The 21,895-nt window shown below is 41.3% G+C and overlaps 2 protein-coding genes across 11 annotated transcripts in view; one reads left to right on the forward strand and one right to left on the reverse strand.

Moving 5' to 3' along the window:
• The window catches only part of MBTD1 (mbt domain containing 1), a 35,184-nt gene extending 23,943 nt beyond the window's left edge, over window positions 1-11,241 (reverse strand). For 2 of the 9 annotated variants that reach the window (XR_009115465.1, XM_058038569.1), the window contains exons 1-5: window positions 11,028-11,241; window positions 3,597-3,798; window positions 2,315-2,454; window positions 1,635-1,749; window positions 1,461-1,546 (exon numbers count right to left, since the gene is read on the reverse strand). Coding sequence is in view for 8 of the 9 variants with exons in the window: in XM_058038569.1 (XP_057894552.1) it covers window positions 1,461-1,546; window positions 1,635-1,749; window positions 2,315-2,454; window positions 3,597-3,798; window positions 11,028-11,048 (564 nt within the window). In the remaining variant the exon portion in view is untranslated. Of the gene's footprint in view, window positions 1-1,460; window positions 1,547-1,634; window positions 1,750-2,314; window positions 2,455-3,596; window positions 3,799-9,165; window positions 10,765-11,027 lie in introns of those variants that run through there. The other 7 variants (XM_058038576.1, XM_058038573.1, XM_058038570.1 and 4 more) reach the window with 7 other exon arrangements.
• Window positions 11,242-11,709: 468 nt separating this feature from the next.
• Window positions 11,710-20,401, forward strand: UTP18 (UTP18 small subunit processome component). Of its 2 annotated transcripts, XM_058039004.1 has the most exons (14): window positions 11,710-12,016; window positions 12,120-12,247; window positions 12,352-12,447; window positions 13,198-13,277; window positions 13,479-13,564; window positions 14,132-14,257; window positions 15,133-15,307; window positions 15,632-15,732; window positions 16,495-16,585; window positions 16,905-17,028; window positions 17,932-18,106; window positions 18,835-18,977; window positions 19,571-19,630; window positions 20,239-20,401. In XM_058039004.1, the coding sequence occupies exons 1-13, from the start codon at window positions 11,711-11,713 to the stop codon at window positions 19,593-19,595; spliced, it is 1,656 nt and encodes a 551-aa protein (XP_057894987.1). In that variant the 5' UTR covers window position 11,710; the 3' UTR covers window positions 19,596-19,630; window positions 20,239-20,401. The 2 variants fall into 2 exon arrangements, with proteins under 2 accessions (XP_057894987.1, XP_057894986.1); XM_058039003.1 differs by having other exon boundaries at window positions 19,571-20,401.
• Window positions 20,402-21,895: the final 1,494 nt, after the last annotated feature.

Below are 21,895 nucleotides of genomic sequence, written 5' to 3' on the forward strand. Positions count from 1 at the left end.
CTCCAAAGAAAACAGCAGGATTTGCATTTTACTTGTATGAAAAAGGAAAATGAAGACAGAAAAGAAACAACTTTCAGGCTACATGGTAGTACTGTTGCCATTATCTTGTGAAAATCTTCGAGGTACAATGTGACCATGAGCGTGGTCTTGGTTCACATTATTAGGGCACTGTGCAGCTGAATGAATGAAACAGTGAGAAAGGGAGATACAATTGCTTTTAATAAAATGTAATAATAATTTACAAGTGATCTGACGACTGTAGCTGTCTCTAATACAGGATGCCACACACCCTGAGACATTTGTAGATCAAATAGCACAGTCCATGTTATCAAACGAGACTTTGAAATCACTTATTACATGTACATAGCTGTGAAAGCAAAGTGCACTTATTACATGTACATAGCTGTGAAAGCAAAGTGCAAACATGCTGACTCGAGCATGCGGAATTTGATACAAATTCCCCAAGTTCTCCTAGCGCAAGGCTCTGTCCTGGGCAGTAGCTGAGGCCTCTGAGCATAAAGGGTACTATTCACAGAGTGCCAACTGCCAGGAGCCCTCAACTCCCACTGGTTTATGATCTGAGAGGGCTCAGTAGGAATTCCTGCGCTGAAGAGGAAATATTTCTCTTCTCTCTCATGGACAACTTCCATGAAGAAAAATGCTTGTTTTGATTACAACTTTCAGCACATAATTTAGAGCAAGACAAAAATATTGTAATACAGTATACTTCAACCTCTCAAATTAAAAAAATATGCTGAGAAAACACCTTTTGTCAAAGCTTTTACTTAAGAGACACAAAGTAATGACAATATTTTAATTGTCAGTCTAATGTCTCATGCCTGGAATTTTATAAACACGTTAAAGACAGATGGCGCTAAATATTTTCCCCAACCACTACTTTCCTCAGTCAAAGAATGTCTTTTTGTCTGAAACTTTTGAAACTCTAAAACCAAGAAAACCAACTTTTTAAATTTCAGATTTCTAAACAGCCTTAATTTCCCCCCATACTAGACCACCTGGCAGCATGACTGACAGGGAGAATCTGACAAATAATAAAGAACGAAAACCCCAAATCTAAATATGTAACAAAAAGATCAGTCCAACACAATGGAACAGGCCTGATTTAATCTAAAAAGCCTTTTGTAACTGTTTTCAGTACAGCTTGAGTTGGCTGGTTTGTTACTCTGCAGTATGTGGGATGATTTTGTGACTTGAACATAAGAAAAACAATTCTCAAGTATGTAAGAGCCTTCCTTTTTGTTTATGAGAGTGTATCTATAATAAAAGTAACTGATGGTGTTCAGAATTATTTTAAAGGATGGATAAATTATCTAAAAAGTAGTGATACTCACATCATGAAAAATATTTGGATATTCATGTTTTGAAAAAATGAATTTAAGAACTTCCACAGACTCACTTATACACACAGAGAAGGAAAGCACAAACTGAGAAATACTCACGTGTTTAAAGCAGGTAACAGGAGCTGCTGTAAAGCTATTACTATTGATGTAGTTACCCCAGCTGAAACCTTCCACAGGGACAGCTGCTAAGGGAAAGTTATTTCAGTTAGGAAGCTGCTCATGAGGCACCAATCTTTCAGTGTTTTTGTTTCAGGTCTGTTTATATGCTGTTACCTGCTTTTGTCTTTGCCTGGTTTTGTAAAGTTGCTTGGTACTGGGCATATGCTGCTAATTTAGCCACTAAGGGCTGTTTTTGTAGAACTTTAGCCTTCTTCGTTGGAGGTTTACCCTAAAAAAAAAACCACAACCCAAGTAAATAACATCTTTCCAAACTCCTGTCAGGAAATTTCCACAGGTCTGCAGCTATCTTTAACAGATTTAAACTAAAATCAGAAGTACACAGAGACTAAGTACACACATAATATAAAATAAGTTTAAAAACCAGTAGTAAGGAGTGTCCAAAAGATGACTTTTGTACTACTATCCCAACTTGAACAGCACTATAGATTCACTGTTGTTTACCTGAAAAAAAGATATCTCTTAAAAGCAGATCAAAAGGAAGAACATCTAACTTAATAGCAATCCAATTTCTTGGCATTTGTTGCAATGAATTTGAGACAGGGTATAATGATATTTCTTGACATTTATTTTTCTCTTTTCTTGAATACTACAGACACACCTGGATGATTACTTGATTAATATTTTAAGTCAACACACATATACCTATTTTGAAACTCTATAAAGAAAACCCTCAAACCCAAGTACCTAATCTACAAACATGCAGCCATCTATACAAATACCCAATTTCACCATCACAGACGACAGAAAGGATGTAAAGAAAACGGTGTCTGTACCGCTACCTGAAGCCTGGCCAGAATGCTGGCCTTCTTGGAGTTGGAGGAATAGCTTCTGGAGCACGACACACTGCAGAAGCGCTTGGTTTTAGAGTAAAAAGCATCTCGGACACCAACCATCCCACACATCTCACATGTAGCTAATCAGAAGAAAGAAAAAAACCTCAAAATATTAAGAATGTAATTGAAGCTGCAAAAAAACTCAGAATGTAGAGGACAGAATGAAGATCCTGGAGGTGGTACCATCAAACAGTTTCTGAGGGCTTTACCCCAAAGAAAATTGCACAGAAAAAAAAAAAAATTAAAACACCACTACTAATATCAGTTAAACAGCAAGAACCTCAAGTTCACTGGTGAAACAGTGCCTCTTTCTGCTCCCTAATAATTTCATCTCCGGTGCAAGTGAATGACCCAGCTAAATTAGCTCAAGCCGATTATTGGTTTTTCACTGTTCTCAAGGAAGCATCTGCTTTGAATCTGGGCTTGCCAATCTTGGTTTCCTCTAAACATAGAATACTTCCAACCTGAAATAAAACCAGATTTACTGTTTGATTCATAAATTAGTATATCCCAATTACCCCAGCCCACCAGTGCTTTTTTCTGGCTAGAATCATGTTCCAGAGATGGACAGCATCACCCACAGTGTATTTCATTAAGAGTAAGACTCAGAGACCAATTAATGCCAGTGAGACAACACTCAAATTCTGCCCAGAGAGAGCTTTACACTAATCACTAGAATTTCACATAAAATATTTTTCCCTGATAACAAAAGAAATCTTCCCTTTCAATTTATTTTCCTAGTATCCTCCAACTCACAGCTAGTGAGAAGTGAACAGGTATACACTAACAGGTTTTATACAGTAGCAATAATGAAGTTTCCTTAGTATAGGAAGAAATATTTAAACATATTGTACATGTAACAAAGGGCAGAGAAAAGGTATGCCCTGGCATAGATAGAACACACTGACATTGTCCTCAAAGCTCCAAGAATAAAACCAATGCACATGAGAACACACACATGCATGTGCAAACACAATACATTTGACAAGAGGGCAGATGTTCCCATATTATTTCTTCCCTGTCAGCATGATTCAAACCCTCTCTTATTTCAGTTTAGCAGAACCCAAACAATTCCCCTTCTCAAAACCAACCAACCCCAACCCTTTAGCTGCTTTGGTCCCTTTTCAGTTGGGACCAACATTTCAGATGGGACCGTCACAACCCAGCACACGCTAAAATCCACCGATATCCAACTCCTAGCACTCACATAGCACATACTTACCCATGCCAGATTTGCCATCTGGATAAGTATAAACTTGCCCGTTGTTCTTGATAATTGGGAGACTGGATGGCAAAGGAGCAACCTCCTCCTCACTTTCATCTGAACTGGAGCTGCTGCTGGTGTCCTCACTACAACTATCATAACCGTCAAACATGCCGAATGAGTCTCGGTGTTTCCTTTCCACTTGTGAACTACGTTCTGTCTAAAAATTAAAAATAACCAAACAACAAAAAAACCAAAGAATAGCAGAATGTTCTGAATGCAAAGATTTCAAAGTCAAGCTTAAAAAGTTTCACAGGTCAGTCTTCAAAGGTAGATATTCTAAGGCACTGCTGTATCAGCACAGACATGAGCCTTGTAATGCCAATTACATGAGCACTGGTATAATCAAAACTGGCCAATTTTGGTGCTGTGATATACAGAAAGAAAAAAAAGTATCTCATGATCCACTGAGAATAAACAGGAGCCATCCGTACATTTAATTTCCTTGGTGTCTTTAGAGTTCATTAAGTCTGATGAACTATACACTGACAGACACACTGATCTTATATGCAAATGAGCACATTCCAGATGGCTGCAGCCAATTCCACTAAAATTCATTAATTTGAGAAAGCTGGGCAGAGAAAAGACAGTTCAATCAAGAGGGCCCTTATACCACAGCAAAAGGAATGAGAGGCTCTCTGCTCTTATTGGCTTGTGGGGTTATCCATAAATCACTCAGCTCCCCTACGAGTCCATGACTCCCATGTGAAGCAGGAACACCTCTCCAGCTCACAGAGCTGTTCAGAGGATTAATACATTAACCATTATAAAGAGCTCAGTTACTATGGCAATAGGGTCTGCACAAATGCTGAAAGAGAGAAAGGTAACTAAAAACTTGTTACATAATAGTTTTCCTATAATCAAAAAATCTGAAGTAGGATAAAACCACACAATTCTGTAGAAGGCATGACAGTTAAGCAATTTCCAGCAAAGACAGTAAAGAAGCAAGAGATTAACTGATGTACTTTTTCTGAGGCACATCCACCATATGCATTTTGATACAGTGACAATTTTCACTTATTAATATCTTACACAGCTCCATTGAAACAAGGCTACTCCTATGTGAGCTGCCCTCATTAAGCTAAAAAAAAATATGGCTTCATATTATTTCCATAATCTTAGTATCTACTAAGTTTGAGATGAAATAAATAAAGACAAAAAAAGAAATTCTACAATAAAAGCACAAGTTAGGGGAGTGAAGTACGGACAAAAAATAAGAAAAATTAAAAAAGTCTTTGGCTCAACTTCCTTTGCAAGAACTAATTTTCCTTTTTCTGCCATGCTATGCCTTTATTATACTATATTCTACTTTGCAATCTAAATAAATCCTATTATGGAAGAATTTCCTAATAGGCACAAGGGAAAACTGATTTCCACACTGACCCAATCCTAGCATGCAATTATTTAAAAAAAAAAAAATCAGAAAACCCAGTAAGCATAAGAGGTTATGCAATAAGGCAAACACTTTCAACACACTTATAGTAGTTCTGAAACAAAACAACCAAGTCAGTGTAATGTTAATTATGAATATACCCCCCAGCCAAAAACCAAAATTGTATTAAACCAAACCAAATTTAGGATAGGGCAAAACCCGACAACTTCCTCAAGGCCAGCCCTGGGATTGTTAGAGGAAACCCTGAGCCATGGCAGACAAAGCTCGGCCCTGACCCGTGCTGGCAGCAGTGTCACCTGTCCCATCTGCCACCAACATGCATGACAGTGACTTGTTTGTGTGTGCACATGTGTGCAGCTTAAAGCAGAAGATGATCACAACGTTGCCATGGATACATTGTCTGCCAACACTGCCAGGAATTTTCAGAGCAGATGATGAAAACTAGTCATCTTCCTCAAGATTTCAGGAACTCCTTAACATCTCACAGTGTTTAAGGTCTCTTGATCACTGTCTCTGCTATGATATAAATCGTGATTCCATATGAACCATTCCCACCAGTACTACCAGAGCACTACGATGCTTAGGTTTTATGGACAGATACTTGTGGTGTTTCAAAGCCCAGGGAAGGATCTCCCTCTTCATGCCCTTATTCTCTTTAAGACTGGTCTGATTTCACTGAGAGATTAGGGCCTCATCCCATACCAAGGTGTGATTCTATGGCTTCAGCCCTCTTATGGAGGCTGCAGTACAAACCTGTCTTAGGATATCCCCTTCCCACTCCAGACTGGAGAACCCTGGACCTATAGGATGGTAACTTTGCTCAGTGGTGTGAAATGCTGATGCCACTCAGAAGGAATTGAAGGGCAGCCCATTCCCAGTCCCACTAATTCCCCATGCCAGCTCTGCTCCCACTGCCAGGGAAGGTCGAAGAAGAACTGGGAAGCTAGAGGCAAGGTGAAGGACCAGAAGCTGAAGCACAGGGCAAGGTGACTACCACAAGAGTCCATCTGGCTCTTTTTGTTGTTCTTTTGCATCATTTCCATTTAGAACATCAATATTACTGCTAAGCTCTCTTTGCCAAAATATCCACAGGCGGGAAGGAAAACAGCTTCTCTTTGTAAATGGAAAGTTGGGCGCTCAATTAGGAAAAATCATTCTTCAGTTTTATACAACTTCAAAAGTAGCAATCATTAAGTTTTTGAGTTTAACTACACTGTCAAAACAAACCTCATGTATCACCTTTCCACTTATTTAATAATTAGCCACACAGTTCCAATTCAAAATTATTGAATATCAAATCTGCAATTCAAATCAGCAGTTTTGCTTATCATTTTAAAATAATACTGTAGTTTTTATAAAAACATTTGAATCCCAGCTTTTACCAGATAATTTATGCAGGACAGTCTTAATGTTAATTTGTAGTTATTACCTGGACTGTAATTGGGGAAACTACGCAAAATACTTTATGAGATTTCAAAAAGGCAGAGTTTGCAGGAAGAAAACTGACAAAATACTTTGTACACACAAGTAGGTGAAAGTTAGGGAAGATGATATACAAATACCTATGCTGGAATTTTGTAAGAGCAGATCAAAACACTTCTGTTTTGACAATAAACATCACAGAGATTCTTTTTAACCCATGTTGAAACACAGCATTTGTATGAACAAAGTGAACATGAGGAAGCTTTGATAACCCTTCCTGCAGAATTCAGATGAAGAAAAGGAACTCTGACATCCGGAAGTGAAAAAAGTAGGAGCACTGCTTGAATTCAAAGGTCAAACACACATCCTTACAAAAAAGGACAATGTATACCTCAAACAGAATTATAACCCAGATAAAGCAGCGGCTTTGGTACAGCAACAGTTTGCAATTTCTGTTGAGTCCTTGCTAATTGGTTCCACCTTTTTCTTTTGAAAATTAAGTACAAAATTTCCCCCTTTCTGATTTTCTAGGGCCTCAGTCTTTTTCCAGAAGCTCTCAATCATCTCATCAACAGTTCCTGAAGGGCTGGTGGCCTCTAATACACTATGGTGAGCTTCATCAGAGATACCAGGAAATTGGAATCATCTACCTTAGGCACACATTCTCTCTCCCTTTGTTGTTATCCCTCTTATCTTTGGAAAAGGCAAAAGCAGAGCCCAGGAAATGACAAATCAAAGAGCCTCATCTCATCCCTGATGAGGTAACAGAACAAGCAATGTTGGAAGTCATTTCTAGGCATGTGAAGGACAAGCAATTCTTGGTGAGTCCTTTAAGGCTTCACAGACAACAGCAACACCTTGTCTGTCTGAAGCAGCATCTCCCCACAGCAGCTGCAGGTCCTTGGATTCAAAAAGAGGTGTGCAAAGAAAAAACCAACCCTTAAATCAACATAAAACCAGCTTCCTACTCTTCAAAGCTAGACTGAGCACTAAAAATCAGGCTGAGGAGATTGTCTTTTCCTCAAAACACAATCTAAACAGTATTCAACTTCTAACAAAACAGGGACCAGCCTCCTGTGTATCCACAGAAACCGCTTGGAGCAGGAGCCCGGCTTGCTATTAAACAGAAGGTTGCGGCTGGTTAATGCCAAAAGAGCAGCAGCTTGAGTAACTACTCCGCTAATAGCATCTATCTGTACATTAAGCAGAAGCAATGCACAAACAAAAGAACACGACAAACTTTCAGGCATTCTGAAAGTTTGGCTAAAGTTTATTTTTCTAATAAGATAAGGAAAGGCTAAGGTTAATTTTCCTAATAAGATTACTTATTAGCTTCCTCAACAGAGGTTGAGGCTTTTAGTCAGAGCACTGTGAAATGCATCATGAGCAGCACTAGCAAATTACCCTGTACTATTTGCTCAGGGGGTTTCTTGCATACTTTTCTTTATTGAAGGGATGGGTGGAGAAAGGAACTCTTAAGAACTCCTTTCTTTTTCTGCCCAACTTCCCATTTTCCCGTTCTTCCCCTCCTCCCTGTGAATACTTGACAACAGACCATTTTTAAGAAATACTCTTAATTAAGCATTACATAAGGCAAATGGTATGAAAAAGAACACAGTTAGGGAAACTGGTTTTCCCGAGAGCAGGAAGGCAACTCTACACAAATAAGAAAATAACCAGTTGCTTACTCTAAACACACATTTTTATATACATATATATACACACACATTGAATTTGATCAATACATTATAGCATACATTCTTTGAGTTTAGTAACTACTCTTACAACACAAAAAAGTGGGCACAAAAGGTGAGCAATCCATGGCAAAATCAGAAACCATTTCACGTTATTTAGACATCAAACACTTACTTAGGAAATGGCTTTAGTGCTTTGATGAAGACTATGCTCAAGCATTGGCAAAATTTATGCAAAAGAGTTTTGAAGGTAAGAACTTGCAAGAAAAGCACCACATTATTATGTAACCAAAACTATTACCCTCAGGTATGTAGTGCAGCTGGCCACAGGAGGAAGATGCAAAACAGCCCCAGAAAGGTTTCAAACCACTCCAAATGATTGTTGTTACTTTGGAATTCAATCTGGGACTTGAACTCAGAATGGAAGCAATTTGGAGCTTGGAGTACAAGAGCTGTAGCTCAGCAAAGGTACACCAGCACTTGAACAGAGGCATTACTTCCTATATTCAGCTCCAACTCTCCCAAACAGGACAGAACTATGGACAGATGGGATCTGAGGCCAAGGTCAACAATGAGGTCACCACAACCTTCAAGCCAAGGGTCTGTCATAAGACAGATTTAATCACATATCCTGAATGGATCCAAGGGTATTTCCAAGTTAAAATTAAACTTGATGCATAGGCTTTGTTTTCAATAGTTCATTTATCCTTTATGCTACAAACACAGATTCAGCTCTGGATGTTAAGGAAACACTACAATAGAACTAATTTATTACAACTCTTTTGAATACAAATCGGCCAAGATAATTTACAGTAGAACAGTAGCTTGTCCCTGTGGAACTGAAGCCTAATTGTGCCTCAGAACAAGACCAAAAAAGAAAATTCAAACATGATACCAATTTAAAGAAAACACACTTTCAGCTTTCATTAAAAACAAACAAAGACTCCCAAAACTAAACATCTTGGGATTCTTGGAAATCAGAACCAACCAAACTTACTTTTTTTATATAGCAACTCACCTCTATCTGGAAATGTGCCTTCCACTCTTATTATAAGTAAAATCTCTGCTGGAAAATTACAGAAATGTTTTTTCCTGTCTCTTCATTTGCTATGTATGACAGCATTTTGTCTGAAGCCAGTTTCTGCTGTTTGTCAATGGTTTTGTCCATAGCCTCTTCCCCAGGGGGTTTCACACAAGAGGGGAGACTCTTTCATAAAAAAATATATCACATTAGCAGGAAATTTTGGAGGGGGGGGGGTGTGATGATTAATCTGTGAAATATCTGAGTTTTGATAAAACTGAAAATCTGTTACAAACTCTATTACATTTCTATAAGGCCTTTACAGGAGTACGGCAAAGGAAGAGGCAAATATTTCACTTTAAACACTGTGTTACCATTAAAATTAACAAACAAACCCCCAAACGAAATAACAAATTTAAATGCAAAGAACCCCCAAACCACCACCAACCCAAAGTCAAAGTCTTCAACACCTAAATCCATTCCACTCAGAGCCAGGTTCAGCAAAGGATCCCACATCCCCAGTGTGTTCCAACTTACCTGAGAAATGAAGGAATGCAGTAGTGGTTTGCAGAAGATATGAAAAGCCTTGCAAAATTAAATCAAATTTTAGAAGGTAAGAGAAATGAAAGCCAATAAGAGAGAACTTCTCTGAATGTTACCACTCCTGCCAGGGGCACCTTGCTCTTTAGGGAACAATGAGGAGAATTCTTCCAGTTTGCAATCTTTCGGCATGTGCACGAGCCCACATATTCTCAAGAACAGCACCTAAACTGTTCCTGGGAAACAAGACCCCTCTGCAAAGTTTCCTACAGCCTACGTTACCCACTTCCTCAAAATGATGCCCAGGCTGAAGAAATGAGTACGGACAATTAACCTGCCAAGTTTTATTGCCTTCTTAAGGGAATATATTATTTTAGTTCTCATTGAAGGCTCCAGATTAGACTCTCATAGCCTTAGTTCATTCCTTTTAAGTCAAAATCAAACCGTTGAATACAATAAATAGGTAAATGCAGGTCCTCAAACGTGCAAAATAATTTTAATTTAAAATACAAGAGATTGCCCTGCAGCTTTCAGTTTTGACTAGGTTTAGATTTGAAAAATTGTAACAGTTGCCAGCCACATTTTAAAATAAATTGCTTTTTCACACACAGAATTTTTTACTATAATCACCATATGCTTTGTAGTAGTTATTTCTAATTTTCAAAGCAAAAACCTGAAAGTGAAACTGGTTTCACGAGTTTACTACTTCTCACAAAAAGAACAGTCACAACATCAGAAAATTGCACGGAACGGGGGGGAAGTGGCCGCAAAAAATCCAAAACTTTTGGAGCGCTGATAATAAAGAAAACTCTCCAGCAGTGAACTTGACCACGCTGGAAAACTCAACTTGAAAAGGTTGGAACTACAGGAGGAAGTTGCTGAAAGCCGGCACTACAGCAGAGCAGGGGGAGAAGCGGATCCGAGCGCGCCCGCGAGAAGCTGAAGCTTTTCTCCGAGACAAGAGGAAAGACAGGCGAAGGACAAAACTCGACCCCGCATAGGCGGGCCGCAACAAAGGGGTACAGCCCTGCCGCCCCCAGGTGCCCCGACCAGGCTCCCCCGCGAACAACAGCGCCGGCCCGGCCCCCGGAGCCCCAGACCTGGGGCGGGCACAACCCCCGCACCCCGTGGGGCCGCCCCGCAACAGCCGGGGCTCTCCCGACTTTCACCCACACACTGCGAGGCCGCCTCCCCCCCACGCGGGCACCGGGGATCGCTCAGCTCCTCCCCCCCGGCTCAGCCCGCGCCGCTCCCCCACCAGAGGCTGGGGTTTCCGCGGGGCTGCGGCGGTCACACCGCCCGCGGGCTCCGGTACTCACCAGCTCCTTTGTGTTTTCCATCAGGCCCTCATGGGCAGGAGCTGCCTGCTGCCTCTAGGCGCTCGCCCCAGGGACTCGGGTGCTGCAGGTGCCCGCGGTCGGGGCCGGGCCCAGCGGGGCGGGGATGGGCCGGGCAGTCCAGCCGCTCCGAGCGCCGGGAACCGACCAGGACCGACTACGGCCGCCGGGACATCAACAACATGAGCGCGCTGCTGCGCAGGCGCGGACACGCCCCCGCCGGGATCGGGCTGCGCGGAGAGGCCACACAGCCATATGCCCCCCCACCTGGGCGAAGTCATTTGTTACCGGGGGTGGACACTCCGGGCCGAGGCAGGGACCGCGGGGCGTAAGAGCAGCCGTGTCCGCCAGCGAGTGGCGGTGCACACGGGATGTCCCGGTGAGGGGCCGATGAGGGACGAGTGTTGCCTCCCGGGTTGGGGATTCCCCCCTCCGCGAGCTCGCAATGGAGCGGTCCAACTGGGCCGCGTCACGTGGAACTCGGGATGGGCGGGGAGCTGGGAGCAAGGGGAGGTAACGAGACGAGTCACGTGACCACGGGTCACAGCCGGGAGCGGGGACTTGATCACATGGGGCGGCGTCAGGAGCCTATCGCAGGCGGGGGCGTGTCCAAGCGGGGGTCATGTGACTAGGCACACGTTTTCCGGTTCCGGGTCTGGTGCGCCATGCGTGGTCTGGCGGCGGTTGTGGGGCGGGAGCGGGGAGCGGCAAAAGCATCCAGCATGAAGGCGGCGAAGAAAGTGTCTAAAGGGACCAAAGCGCGTAAAATGGCGAAACCGAAGCGGGCGGCGAAGCGGCTTCTGGTTGCGTCGAATCAGGCGGCGGCCGCCGAGGCAGCGCGACGCGCCCGCCACCTGAAGGCGCTGAGCTGCGTGTCGGGCGCCGAGCGGGAGCTGGAGGAGCTGGTGTTCGGTGACAGCCTCAATGGGGAGGAGGACGAGCTGCTGCGGCGCCTGGCCGGGCCTCGACAGGTATGGCACATCTAGGCCCGACCGGACAGCGGCAGCCCCGCCCGCTCGGTCCCCGGGCTCCCGGCCGTGTCCCCGGTCGCACGGTCCGTTTGGTTGTTTCCAGGTTACTGCTGCAGAGGAGAAGAACCTCCAGGAAGAGTCCAGCGATTCGGGGGTGGAAAATGAAGCGAAACGTGACTTACTGCTCAAACGTCCGGCCTGGGTAGATGAGGATGATGAAGCTGAGGAAAAGTAAGTTCAGGTTAGGTGATGAGAATTATGTGTCGCAGTTGAGAGTGCTTGTAAGTGGCCTTGGTTTGAACAATGTTTGTGTTCTGTTTGTTTTTACCCTCTAGTGTTGATATGACCCATAAGTACAGGAAAGTTTTAATGAAAAGTGATGCCGAGACAACGCTTACTAAGAAGAAACTAAAGAAAAGACTTGAGGAACAGTAAGTTTCACTAATGTTTTTGTGGCTGACTATATCGACTGTATTGATCTCATGATCATTGCTCTCCAAGGTAGGTGCCAGACTCTTTAGTGGCTCTTAGAGCAGGACAAGGGGCAGTAACCGTAAACTAAGACACAAAAAGTTCCATCTCAACGTGAAGAAGAATTTCTTTCCATGGAGATTAGCAGAGCACTAGAACAGCTGCCCAGGGAGGCTGTGGAGTCTCCCTCTGGAGACATTCCAAACATACCTGGACATCTTCACATGTCATGTACTCCTGGTACCCTGCTGTAGCAGGGAGTTGGAGTGAATGATCTCCCTAGTGGATGATCTAGCCAACAATTTTGTAAGCTAAAATATATTTATGTGACATTCAAAGTCACTTTTCTCTTTATCCACTGTTCTCATGTGGTCTCTTTAAAGTCAGGGCTTCCTGCAGTATTTGCAGTGTTTTTAAATAATAAGTGATGCTAAGAATAGTAAATAAAATGTGCATTAGCATTGTCTGGACTAGCTTGTTTAGTACTTGTATCAAAGTGCCCAAATTAATTTGTCTTCCAGGGAATTATACAAGAAAAGGTGAAATCTTAATTTTATTTTTTTTTTTAAATAAAAAACTTGCACTGTGTTCTGAGTACAAGTAATCCTGCAAAATTCTCACTGTGCTTCTTCTAAGTACTTAACTCATAGAAGGAAATTACTGTCTCACAAAAGTTATGGTTTTTTTCTCTTTCCTCTTTTTCTCATAAGGTTTCAGCAAGCCATGGGAGGAGTTCCTGCCTGGGCTGATCTAGAAAACAGGAAGAACTCCAAAAGGACTTCAAGTGATAGTAAATATGCCCAGTGCTATTCTGATAAGTGTTTCTGTGATTCCCTATTTAGCTTGCTAGAAGATAATTACTTTTGATGTCTTCTCAGTTTGCTTTGTTCCTTCAGTGTGCTTTAATTTAATTCATTTCAGTGAGGAATGTGTTGATTTTGCTGTGGGTACTTGTGCAATTAGCTGATTCCACATGCTTTGGTTTAATGAGGTGACAGCGATGAAGATGATGATCTGCTACGCAGGACTGGCAATTTCATAACAAGCTCAGAGTCTCTGCCAAGAGGGATTTTGAAGGTAAAGACAAACCATATCTTTCCACTTCAGTTGGACTTAAGTGCACACTTTGACTCTTGTTGTGTATAAAATTAGTGATTCTGTGAATTTGTTTCTGCAACTAGAAGCTTTAGAGGATAAGTAAAATTGAACAGTTCACATGAAAGCATAAAACAATAAACTGAGGTGTATTGTCTGACATAAGAATTTTCTGCACTCTAAATAGTATCTTGTAGTAGGATTTTAATTTCTGCAGAGGGAGGATGGAATTCTCCTATGACTTTGAAGTGACTGAAATGATCTTTAAGAAGGCCTTAAATGAGTATTTCTCACACAGTCTCCTACAGCTATCTCAGATGAGTCAGAATGCAGCTGCTTTTACACTCAGTTTTAATGCAGATAGACAGGCTGCTGAGTTCAGCCTGAATTTGTACTGGAGCAGCTCCCTGTGTGTGCTCTCCTCACCTCATGTCGCCCAGAACTTCATCACAGGGCTTGAGGTCTTGCAGCATAAAGAGTAAATGCATTTTTATTCAGCATAAGTGATTATTGGATTTTTCTTTTTAAACTGTCTGGTCTGTGTTGTAGATGAGCACCTGCCCTCCTGCAAACCAGGAACGTTTTGCCAATGGAAAACTGGTGACAGTGCAGTTTCATCCTTCAGCTCAAGTGGTGATGACAGCTGGGCATGATCGCTCTGTGTCCCTCTTCCAGGTGAAGAACTTCAGTTTGTACTCTGCTGATGGTCACTAACATAGAACCTTTTTTCTGAATGTTCACGAAATAGCCTGGAATGGTAGACTTTGTTTTTTCTCTTCTTCTGCACATCTGCAGTGATTATGCAATGTCTGTGGTTACAATGGAAATTCCTTGGTTAAAGGCGTCTTGAAAGGAATTTCCACCTGTGACTTCACACCAAGCATATGCAGAGTACTGGCAAACTCTTTGTCTCAGAGTTTTTAGCTGAAGATTTGTGTTTAAAAGCATTTAGTTTGAAGGTTTGCAAGGAACAAGTACTAAGGAGATTTTTTGTTCTTAAGTTGTTTGGAGAACCTGTAGTGGGGGGAGCAGCCCACTTTGCTTTGAGACTGTAAAAATGCTGTGAAACCATGTTGGGGATGGAGAGGCTATGCTGCAGGAAGAAGATGTTCACCCTGAGATACTGCCGGGCTCCTCCGAAAACTAAATATCCTAATTTTATTTAGGATTTCTTAGCATGGCCTTGTGTCACTGAAATGGTCAGACAAGTGGAATGTGATACTCTCACAGAGCTGCAAGAAAACCCAAATCAAAGCAGATGTTTCCATTTAGAAAAAGCAGAGTAGAAGTGATTATTTGAACAAAGTACGGGCAAAATGAGGAAGGGCAAGAGGTGAGAGGTCTATCAGAAAGGCAGGGAGTGCCTGTTACATGAGGTGAGGAGCTAAGAACCAGGTGATTTGTAGGAGAGAGGAAGAATGTAAGGCTTCATAGTGGTGTACCTCTTACTACTTGAGTCTCTGCTGAGAGGTTGGTGTAATTTTACTCTGTAAAAGTATTTGATATATTTCTCAATATGACAACGTGGTTTGTTACTTTCTTTTTTGAAGGTGGACGGTATAAGGAACCCAAAAATACAGAGCATCTATTTAGAGAGTTTTCCAATTTATAAGGCTCATTTCAGTATGGATGGAGAACAAGTTATAGCCACTGGTACTCACCACAGAATGTTCTTTGTGTATGACATGATGGCTGGGAGTATCATCCCTATCCCGAAAGTACGAGGTATGTTTTGCAGCTCTGAGTGTCTGGGCGCAGTTGAAGCTGTCCCAAATAGAGATGGCACATGAATTTCCTTTAGAACGAAGTGCAGTGGGTTGTTGGAGTTTGTATTATTTACTTGTCTTCAAGGAAATAAAGTACCTTTAGTGTTACTTGTCTGGGATATTAATTATCGCACATGAGCAAGGTTGAGTTCAGCTTCTCTGTGACAGCATATTGCAGAAATGAAGAGCTGGAGTCAGGTTTTAGTCAAATTTGTCCTAGCTGTAAATATTGAGGCCAAAGAATAATTTGCACCAATTTCAAGTTTCAAATCTCTTTTTAAAGGTGTGGAGGAAAAATTCCTCAGAAACTTCGAACTGTCTCCAGATGGATCATTTATGCTGCTGATTGGAAATTCAGGTTATCTTCATTTGCTGTCCATGAAGGTACTTTTTCTGCATGGTGTAGCTTTGCTTCCTTGGTGCCTTTTCTCTTTTGAATCTGCTTTTATCTCATCTGCAAGGCAATCTAACTTTCAACTGAAGGCAAGGTATGACATGTACTGTGACAGCCCTCAAAAATGTGCTGTGGAATCAAGCCACTGCAGCTTCAGGGAATTATTTTGGACACACTGAGACTTTGTTCCCCAGCTCCATGGAACTGGTGGAACTCAGGGCAGTTCCATGGGGTTTTCAGCTTGAAGAAGTCGTGTGTCAGTGCTGTATTTCAGCTGCTTGCACAAGCACTGTGCTGGTGAGAGGAATGGAAACAGCGTGGGAACAGGCACCTGGGGGTGGAAGAAATATAGGGCTGCTTTTTTGGGAGTCATGCTAGTGCCTGCTACTGTACTCTGTTCATGAATCATACCAAACATTGATTCATAATGCATAGAGCAATCTTTCAGCTGCATTTTGAAATGCCTTTGATGGCAGGTGGATTTGTTTTAAACTTTCACCGGGAAAAATACTTAAATACTTTTAAATAAGAAAGTTCAGTTTTGTATAACTCAGGCCCTTCAGTGAGGGAGCAAACAAGTGTTTGTTGATCCACCTGCAGTTAGAGTCAGGAGCTTATGCTCTGCAGGCACTGACAACGTTGGTGCTGTTCTCTGAATGTCAGGGTAAATAACAAGATTTTTGTGGGACAGGAAACAACTTTTCTGTAGATTTTTAGTAGAATCTCTGTCAGCATTGGTCTTCATCCTGCAGACAAAAGAACTGATCAGCACTATGAAAGTGAATGGAAGGTGCACTGCCTCTGCTTTCACCCCAGACAGCAGTAAAATATACAGCTATTCAAGTGAGTATTGCAGCAGCTCTAGTAATACCTCAATTTAAATTGCATGAGTTCTTAGAAGTCACTTATAATTTTAGAAAAATAATTTTAAAAATTTATGCTAGTATCTCTCCTAAAAATACAACCAAGTGATCAATCATTAAAGAATGGAATTAACTGTTTTAGTATGCCTTTAATCGGTAGGGTTTTTTAAAAATACCCTATATTTGATAGTTGTAAATCAGCTTTTAGTTGTCATCTAATTAATTTTTTTTTTAGTAAAGTGGACTAACAAAGTGATGTGTATGTAAGTTTTCTCTAATATCTTTCATTCTGCAACCAGAGGAAGGCGAAGTTTTCATTTGGGATGTGAGAAGCCGAAAGAGTCTACACAAATTTGAAGATGAAGGTTCTTTGGAAGGAAAGTGCATTGCTATTTCAAAAAATAACCAGTATGTGGCATGTGGGTAAGTGACTGAACTTTGACAGCAACTTCTGCTATCATTTTGAAGCTCTTCAGTGGACCTGTGGGTGGCTGGTGAGAGTGTAGGAATATGGTTTGGTTCTAATAAGAGAAGAGTAGGCATGAATAGATTAATATTCCTTATCTTATGGTAATAATTTACTTTTCTCTTTGTAAATATAAAATACCATAGTACACCTAAAACAATAGGAATGATACTGGTATTACTATTACCATGTTTGGGTTCAGCAGTTAATTTCGAAATCACACTGACTAAAATTACAAATTCTGTAACAGCAATGTTGATTCAGGGTTTTCTCCCTTTTCTGATTCACTTCAGTAAATTTGGCCTCTGCCAGGCAGCATGTTAGCCTTTCAAAAGGGGGCCTCAACTCAAAGTCACAGACTGAAACTGTTTCTCCAAATTTACCAAGATGCTTTTTCAGCTAGTGTCTGGATTCTTTTAAATGAGAATAGCAAATAAATAGAGGAGTACAATATATATTTTCCTAGCTCACTGTAGAAGAGGATTTTAAAGTGAGCTTATGCTACAGTTACTAAAAAAAATCAAAAACCCAACAAAAAAACCCCCCCCAAAAAACCCAAACAAACAAAAAAAAAAAAAAAGCCAAAAAAACTTGAAGTTATTTCAGAATTTTTTGATACCAAGCTCTCCTTGCTTTGAATTCAGTCTCTTACTATATAAGAAAAAAGAAAATCTAAAAACTCCTCCACTAGATACTGTTATAAACTCCAAAGGAAAATCAAGCTCCAAACAAAATATTATTGCAGATTCCAGTAAATAATTGGAAATTACATTTTCAGGTGAGTAGTGGCTATAGATAACAAGACAGTATATACTGGAATGTTACTTTTCAGTATAATATTTGTTCGTTTTGTTCTTTAGTTCATCTTCTGGAGTTGTAAATTTATACACTACTGATGTCTGCCTCAAAGAAAACCGTCCTAAACCAGTTAAGGCCATAATGAACCTTGTTACTTCTGCCACCTGTGTGACCTTTAATCCCACCACAGAGATTTTGGCAGTGGCTTCCCGTGACACTGATGAAGCTGTCAAATTGGTATGTTCAGCTTCTTTTTACAATATTTCTTATAAATCTTGCTCAGAATACTGCTGGTGACATAATAAAACTTACATGAAGCAGATAAGATACTGCAAAAGGTGCTGGACCAACCAGATCCGGACATGGCCAAGACATTCTGCAATTTCAAGAGTATAATTTTATTTTCCATAGTAAAGTTGCTTTGAAAATAATGTTTTGTAGTTTAGTTTACCTTTTTTACCTTTTTAAAATGCTCTCTAAAATGTCTGGAAGTGTTTGAGGCCAGGTTGGACAGAGCTTGGAGCAAGCTGGTCTAGTGGAAGGTGTCCCAGCCCATGGCAGTGGGTTGGAACTGGATGAAAACTCTATGGTCTCTTCTAACCTAACTGGTACATGATTCAATTTCAGTGCTGTAAATAAATAGCTCAGCAAATGTGAGTTTTCAGCAGTTGGTAACTGTAACCATCTTACTATGGGGTTTTTTTGCCAGCCTTATCAAAATTCTGGCCAACAGAGGAACTGTTGAATTAATCTGAGGACTTGTAGGCCTGAGAATTGCAATAATTGGTTCCATGATGTGTTCCCTGCTCATTTTCTCCAATAGATTTCTATAGGGAGAGTCATGTAGGGTAGGAATATAACTGAAAATTTGAACTTAACATTGAGCTTCAATTATAGATTTGTAGTTTAATTTTATTTTTAGTGTTTTTTTTCCCAACTTTAAATTCTGACATATTTCTCAATAGGTGCATCTTCCTTCATATACAGTATTCTCAAATTTCCCAGTCTTCAGAAAGAAACAGATTTATCTTACTCAATCTATGGACTTCTCTCCCAGAAGTGGATATTTCTCTGTAGCAAATAACAAAGGCAAAGCTTTGTTATTTAGGTAGGTACTAAGTTAGGTCCATTAATCCCACGTAACATGCTTATGTTCTGTAAGATGGGGCAGATGACTGTAAATGATAAAGTGATTCCCGATCTGAATTACACCTAATGAGTTGCTGGAGTGTGGAGTTGTCTTTCCATGCTGAAGAACAACCCTTGATCTTTGTCAGATTATGCAATACACCCTGTTTCCATGCTTTCTGATTTTGCTCCCCTGCTGGTGTGATCAGGGGTGAGGAGCAGGGCTAATTTTAAGCAGGAATATTTTTTTTCAAATCACAACTTCATCGTGCTTGAAAAACTGCTTAATTTTAAGATGAGATTTTAATGATTTATTAAGACAGGGAAAATTTACAAAATTATTCCTAAATATGAATAAGTCTTGTGATTTGTTCTTTATTTGAAATTGAACTGCATATTATAATGGCACTTAATTTATTCTAGCAGGTGGATGTTTGCTATCTTTTACTACATCTGTGTTTCAGATTAGTTTAGGATACTCAGTGACACTGCTGAAGAGTTATTGTTTCTTTGTGTTGTCCCTTCAACAGATTACTGAGAAGTTTTAAATCTCTCAATTTTTTTTTTCTTTAGGCTGAAACATTATTCATTTTTCTGAAAGAAGATACAGGAGAAAATGAACCAGTAACTGAGGTGAAAACAGCACTAGAACTGTTTACAGTGTTGCCTTGAGGAGCCTCAAAATTTTAATTTTGCTGCCTCCACTTCTTTATAGATGGCAGGAAGAATTTCTTAGCCCTGTGTGATCTGTCTGGCCTGGACACTCATGGGCTGGGGTAGGACTGGCCTTGTCACTCTCAGCTTTTCTGATAATGCAGCGAGTTCAACTAAAAACCACTGTCAGCCGGACTGAGCTGATTATATTTAAGTCAAACTCAGCAATGTTGATAAACAGCTGCAGGCTGACAGGGACTTGGCTTGATCCTATTCTGGAGTATTTTAAGCCCACAGAAGTCTGCATATTTTCAAATTCCCATTACAGGAATTACTGAAGTTTGAAGCATAGTTTGTGTGCAGATACGATTTTATTGTGCACTTAAATGTCTTCTTGGGAAACTGGAAAATCTTGTAGCCTTGACAATAATACACTAGATTGACAAAATCTGTGTTAATGAGGGGAGGCTGAACTTGTTTAGACTGGAAGCAGCTCTGGCTTCTGCATGTTAAGCTTGCATAGAATTTTGTGATGGCTCGGTGTTTGGAGAATACTAACAAAATTATCTCTACTGGTCTTTCCCCAGGTTTTGTAACCTGTAGATAAAATGATGCTGACAAAATCAAAGCATTTTTTTGCAATTATTATTATTTTTTTATTTTATATGGAAGCTACAAAGTACTAATAGAATATATGTATTTTTAAATTTGTTGGTTTTAAATAAATGTACCTGTTAAGTTTCCAGGCAACTTGTTTCTGCTTATTCCAATGCTTCGTGTAAGATCACAAGTAAGATTTTATTGCTTGGCACTCAAGCTTGTGTCTTCCAGAAGTGCTTGAATGTTTTAATTATTATATTTTATATTTATGTGAAATATTCCAGTGCTGAAACAGAAATTTTTTGCAAACTGACCTCTGCTCCATGCATTTAGCAGGAGCTTTTCCATCAGCCTGGCTCACTTGAGGCTGGGCTGGAAACAGCATTTTGTTGCCTAGAGGAGCCCAGTCCCCTGAGACCCTGTTGATGTTGGTGTTTGTCATGGTTTAGGCCTGGCACAAAGCCAGTGCCCCCATGAGAATACCCTCTCCCTGGTGTCTGCTGTGAGATGTGGCCAAGAATGAGCAAAGCGGGCTCCAGCTTAGAAATAAAGAAAACTTTATTAACTAAACTACAAGAAAAGAAGAGGGAAAAAACTATAAGGGAAAAAAAAAAAAGAAAACCTTACAAAAGCACCTTCCTCCTCCCCCCCACCAAATTTTCCCAATGCAATACATTCCCCCAAATCACCAACTCTCAGTCCAGCACCACCCTTTAGAATATTCAGTCTTCAGTTCATGAAGAGGAGAGGAGTTCTTGCACCATAGACTTCCCCTGGAAACACACTGAAACCTCGTGTGCTTCCATGTCACTCAGCTCCACCCAGAAACTCCTTTTGCCATGGTGACATCTTCCTTCCATGCCCAGTGCTCTCACCACTGTGCATGGACCAGAGTTGCTTTTAGGGTTATCTTTCAAGGATGCCTTGTCTCACTCCAAAAAAGGCACAGTCTCTTCTTCGGGACATCTGTCCCGCTCATTTTTTTCACCCCCTGGGGCTGAGGGGTACCCACACTGAACCCTCCTGGTTCTGAGGCACTGCCTCCCCCTAAATGCAGTCTCTGTGTCACAAATAAAATAAATAAAAATGGTTCAGTCTATGGCCACACACGAAAAGTCCAGCCAAAAGGCCACTCCGTCATCTCTGCCCCCACTCAGCCAGTCTTCTCCACTTCCCTCGGGCCTAGTCCTTGTTATCTCATCTCTTATCTCTCTTCTTATTCAGCTCCAGGAGGATCAGCATTTTGCAAGGTCTCAATCATGTAAGGAAAGGGTTAAAAATTTCAGTCTCTGTCTGTCCCTGAGCTCCGGCACTCCCACACTGCCCTGCCGGGCACCTTCTCGAGCACTCCCCCTTTCTCCTCCTGCTATCACATTCCGTGGCCGGCTCTCCTCTCTCTCTCTCCTGGAGGGGGGGGAGTGGCTGCCTGATGTCTCTTGGTGCTCTTCCACCCTTCCATCCTAAAGGGCCTCCTCATGCCCCGCACCTCTGTCCAGCCCCAGGCCTACCACAAGGCTGCCCCTCCCCTGCCCAGCAGCAGCAGCTGGACGGGGAGGGAGATCCGACCTCCTTGCCTGGAAGTCCCGAGAGAAACTCCCAGGGCCGAAGCTCTGCTTTTAACTCCTGTGCGTTCTCAGAGGTGTG

This window comes from Melospiza georgiana, chromosome 21, assembly GCF_028018845.1.
Source record: "Melospiza georgiana isolate bMelGeo1 chromosome 21, bMelGeo1.pri, whole genome shotgun sequence".
NCBI classification, from domain to species: Eukaryota; Metazoa; Chordata; class Aves; order Passeriformes; family Passerellidae; genus Melospiza; species Melospiza georgiana.

What these genes read in the sequence shown, in the direction of transcription:
- UTP18 (XM_058039003.1), top strand. Translation starts at nt 11,711, where the DNA reads ATGCGTGGTCTGGCGGCGGTTGTGGGGCGGGAGCGGGGAGCGGCAAAA. An exon ending in TGCCAAGAGGGATTTTGAAG is followed by an intron (nt 13,565 to 14,131) that starts GTAAAGACAAAC and finishes TCTGTGTTGTAG; the next exon opens with ATGAGCACCTGCCCTCCTGC. An exon ending in TAAAATATACAGCTATTCAA is followed by an intron (nt 16,586 to 16,904) that starts GTGAGTATTGCA and finishes TTCTGCAACCAG; the next exon opens with AGGAAGGCGAAGTTTTCATT.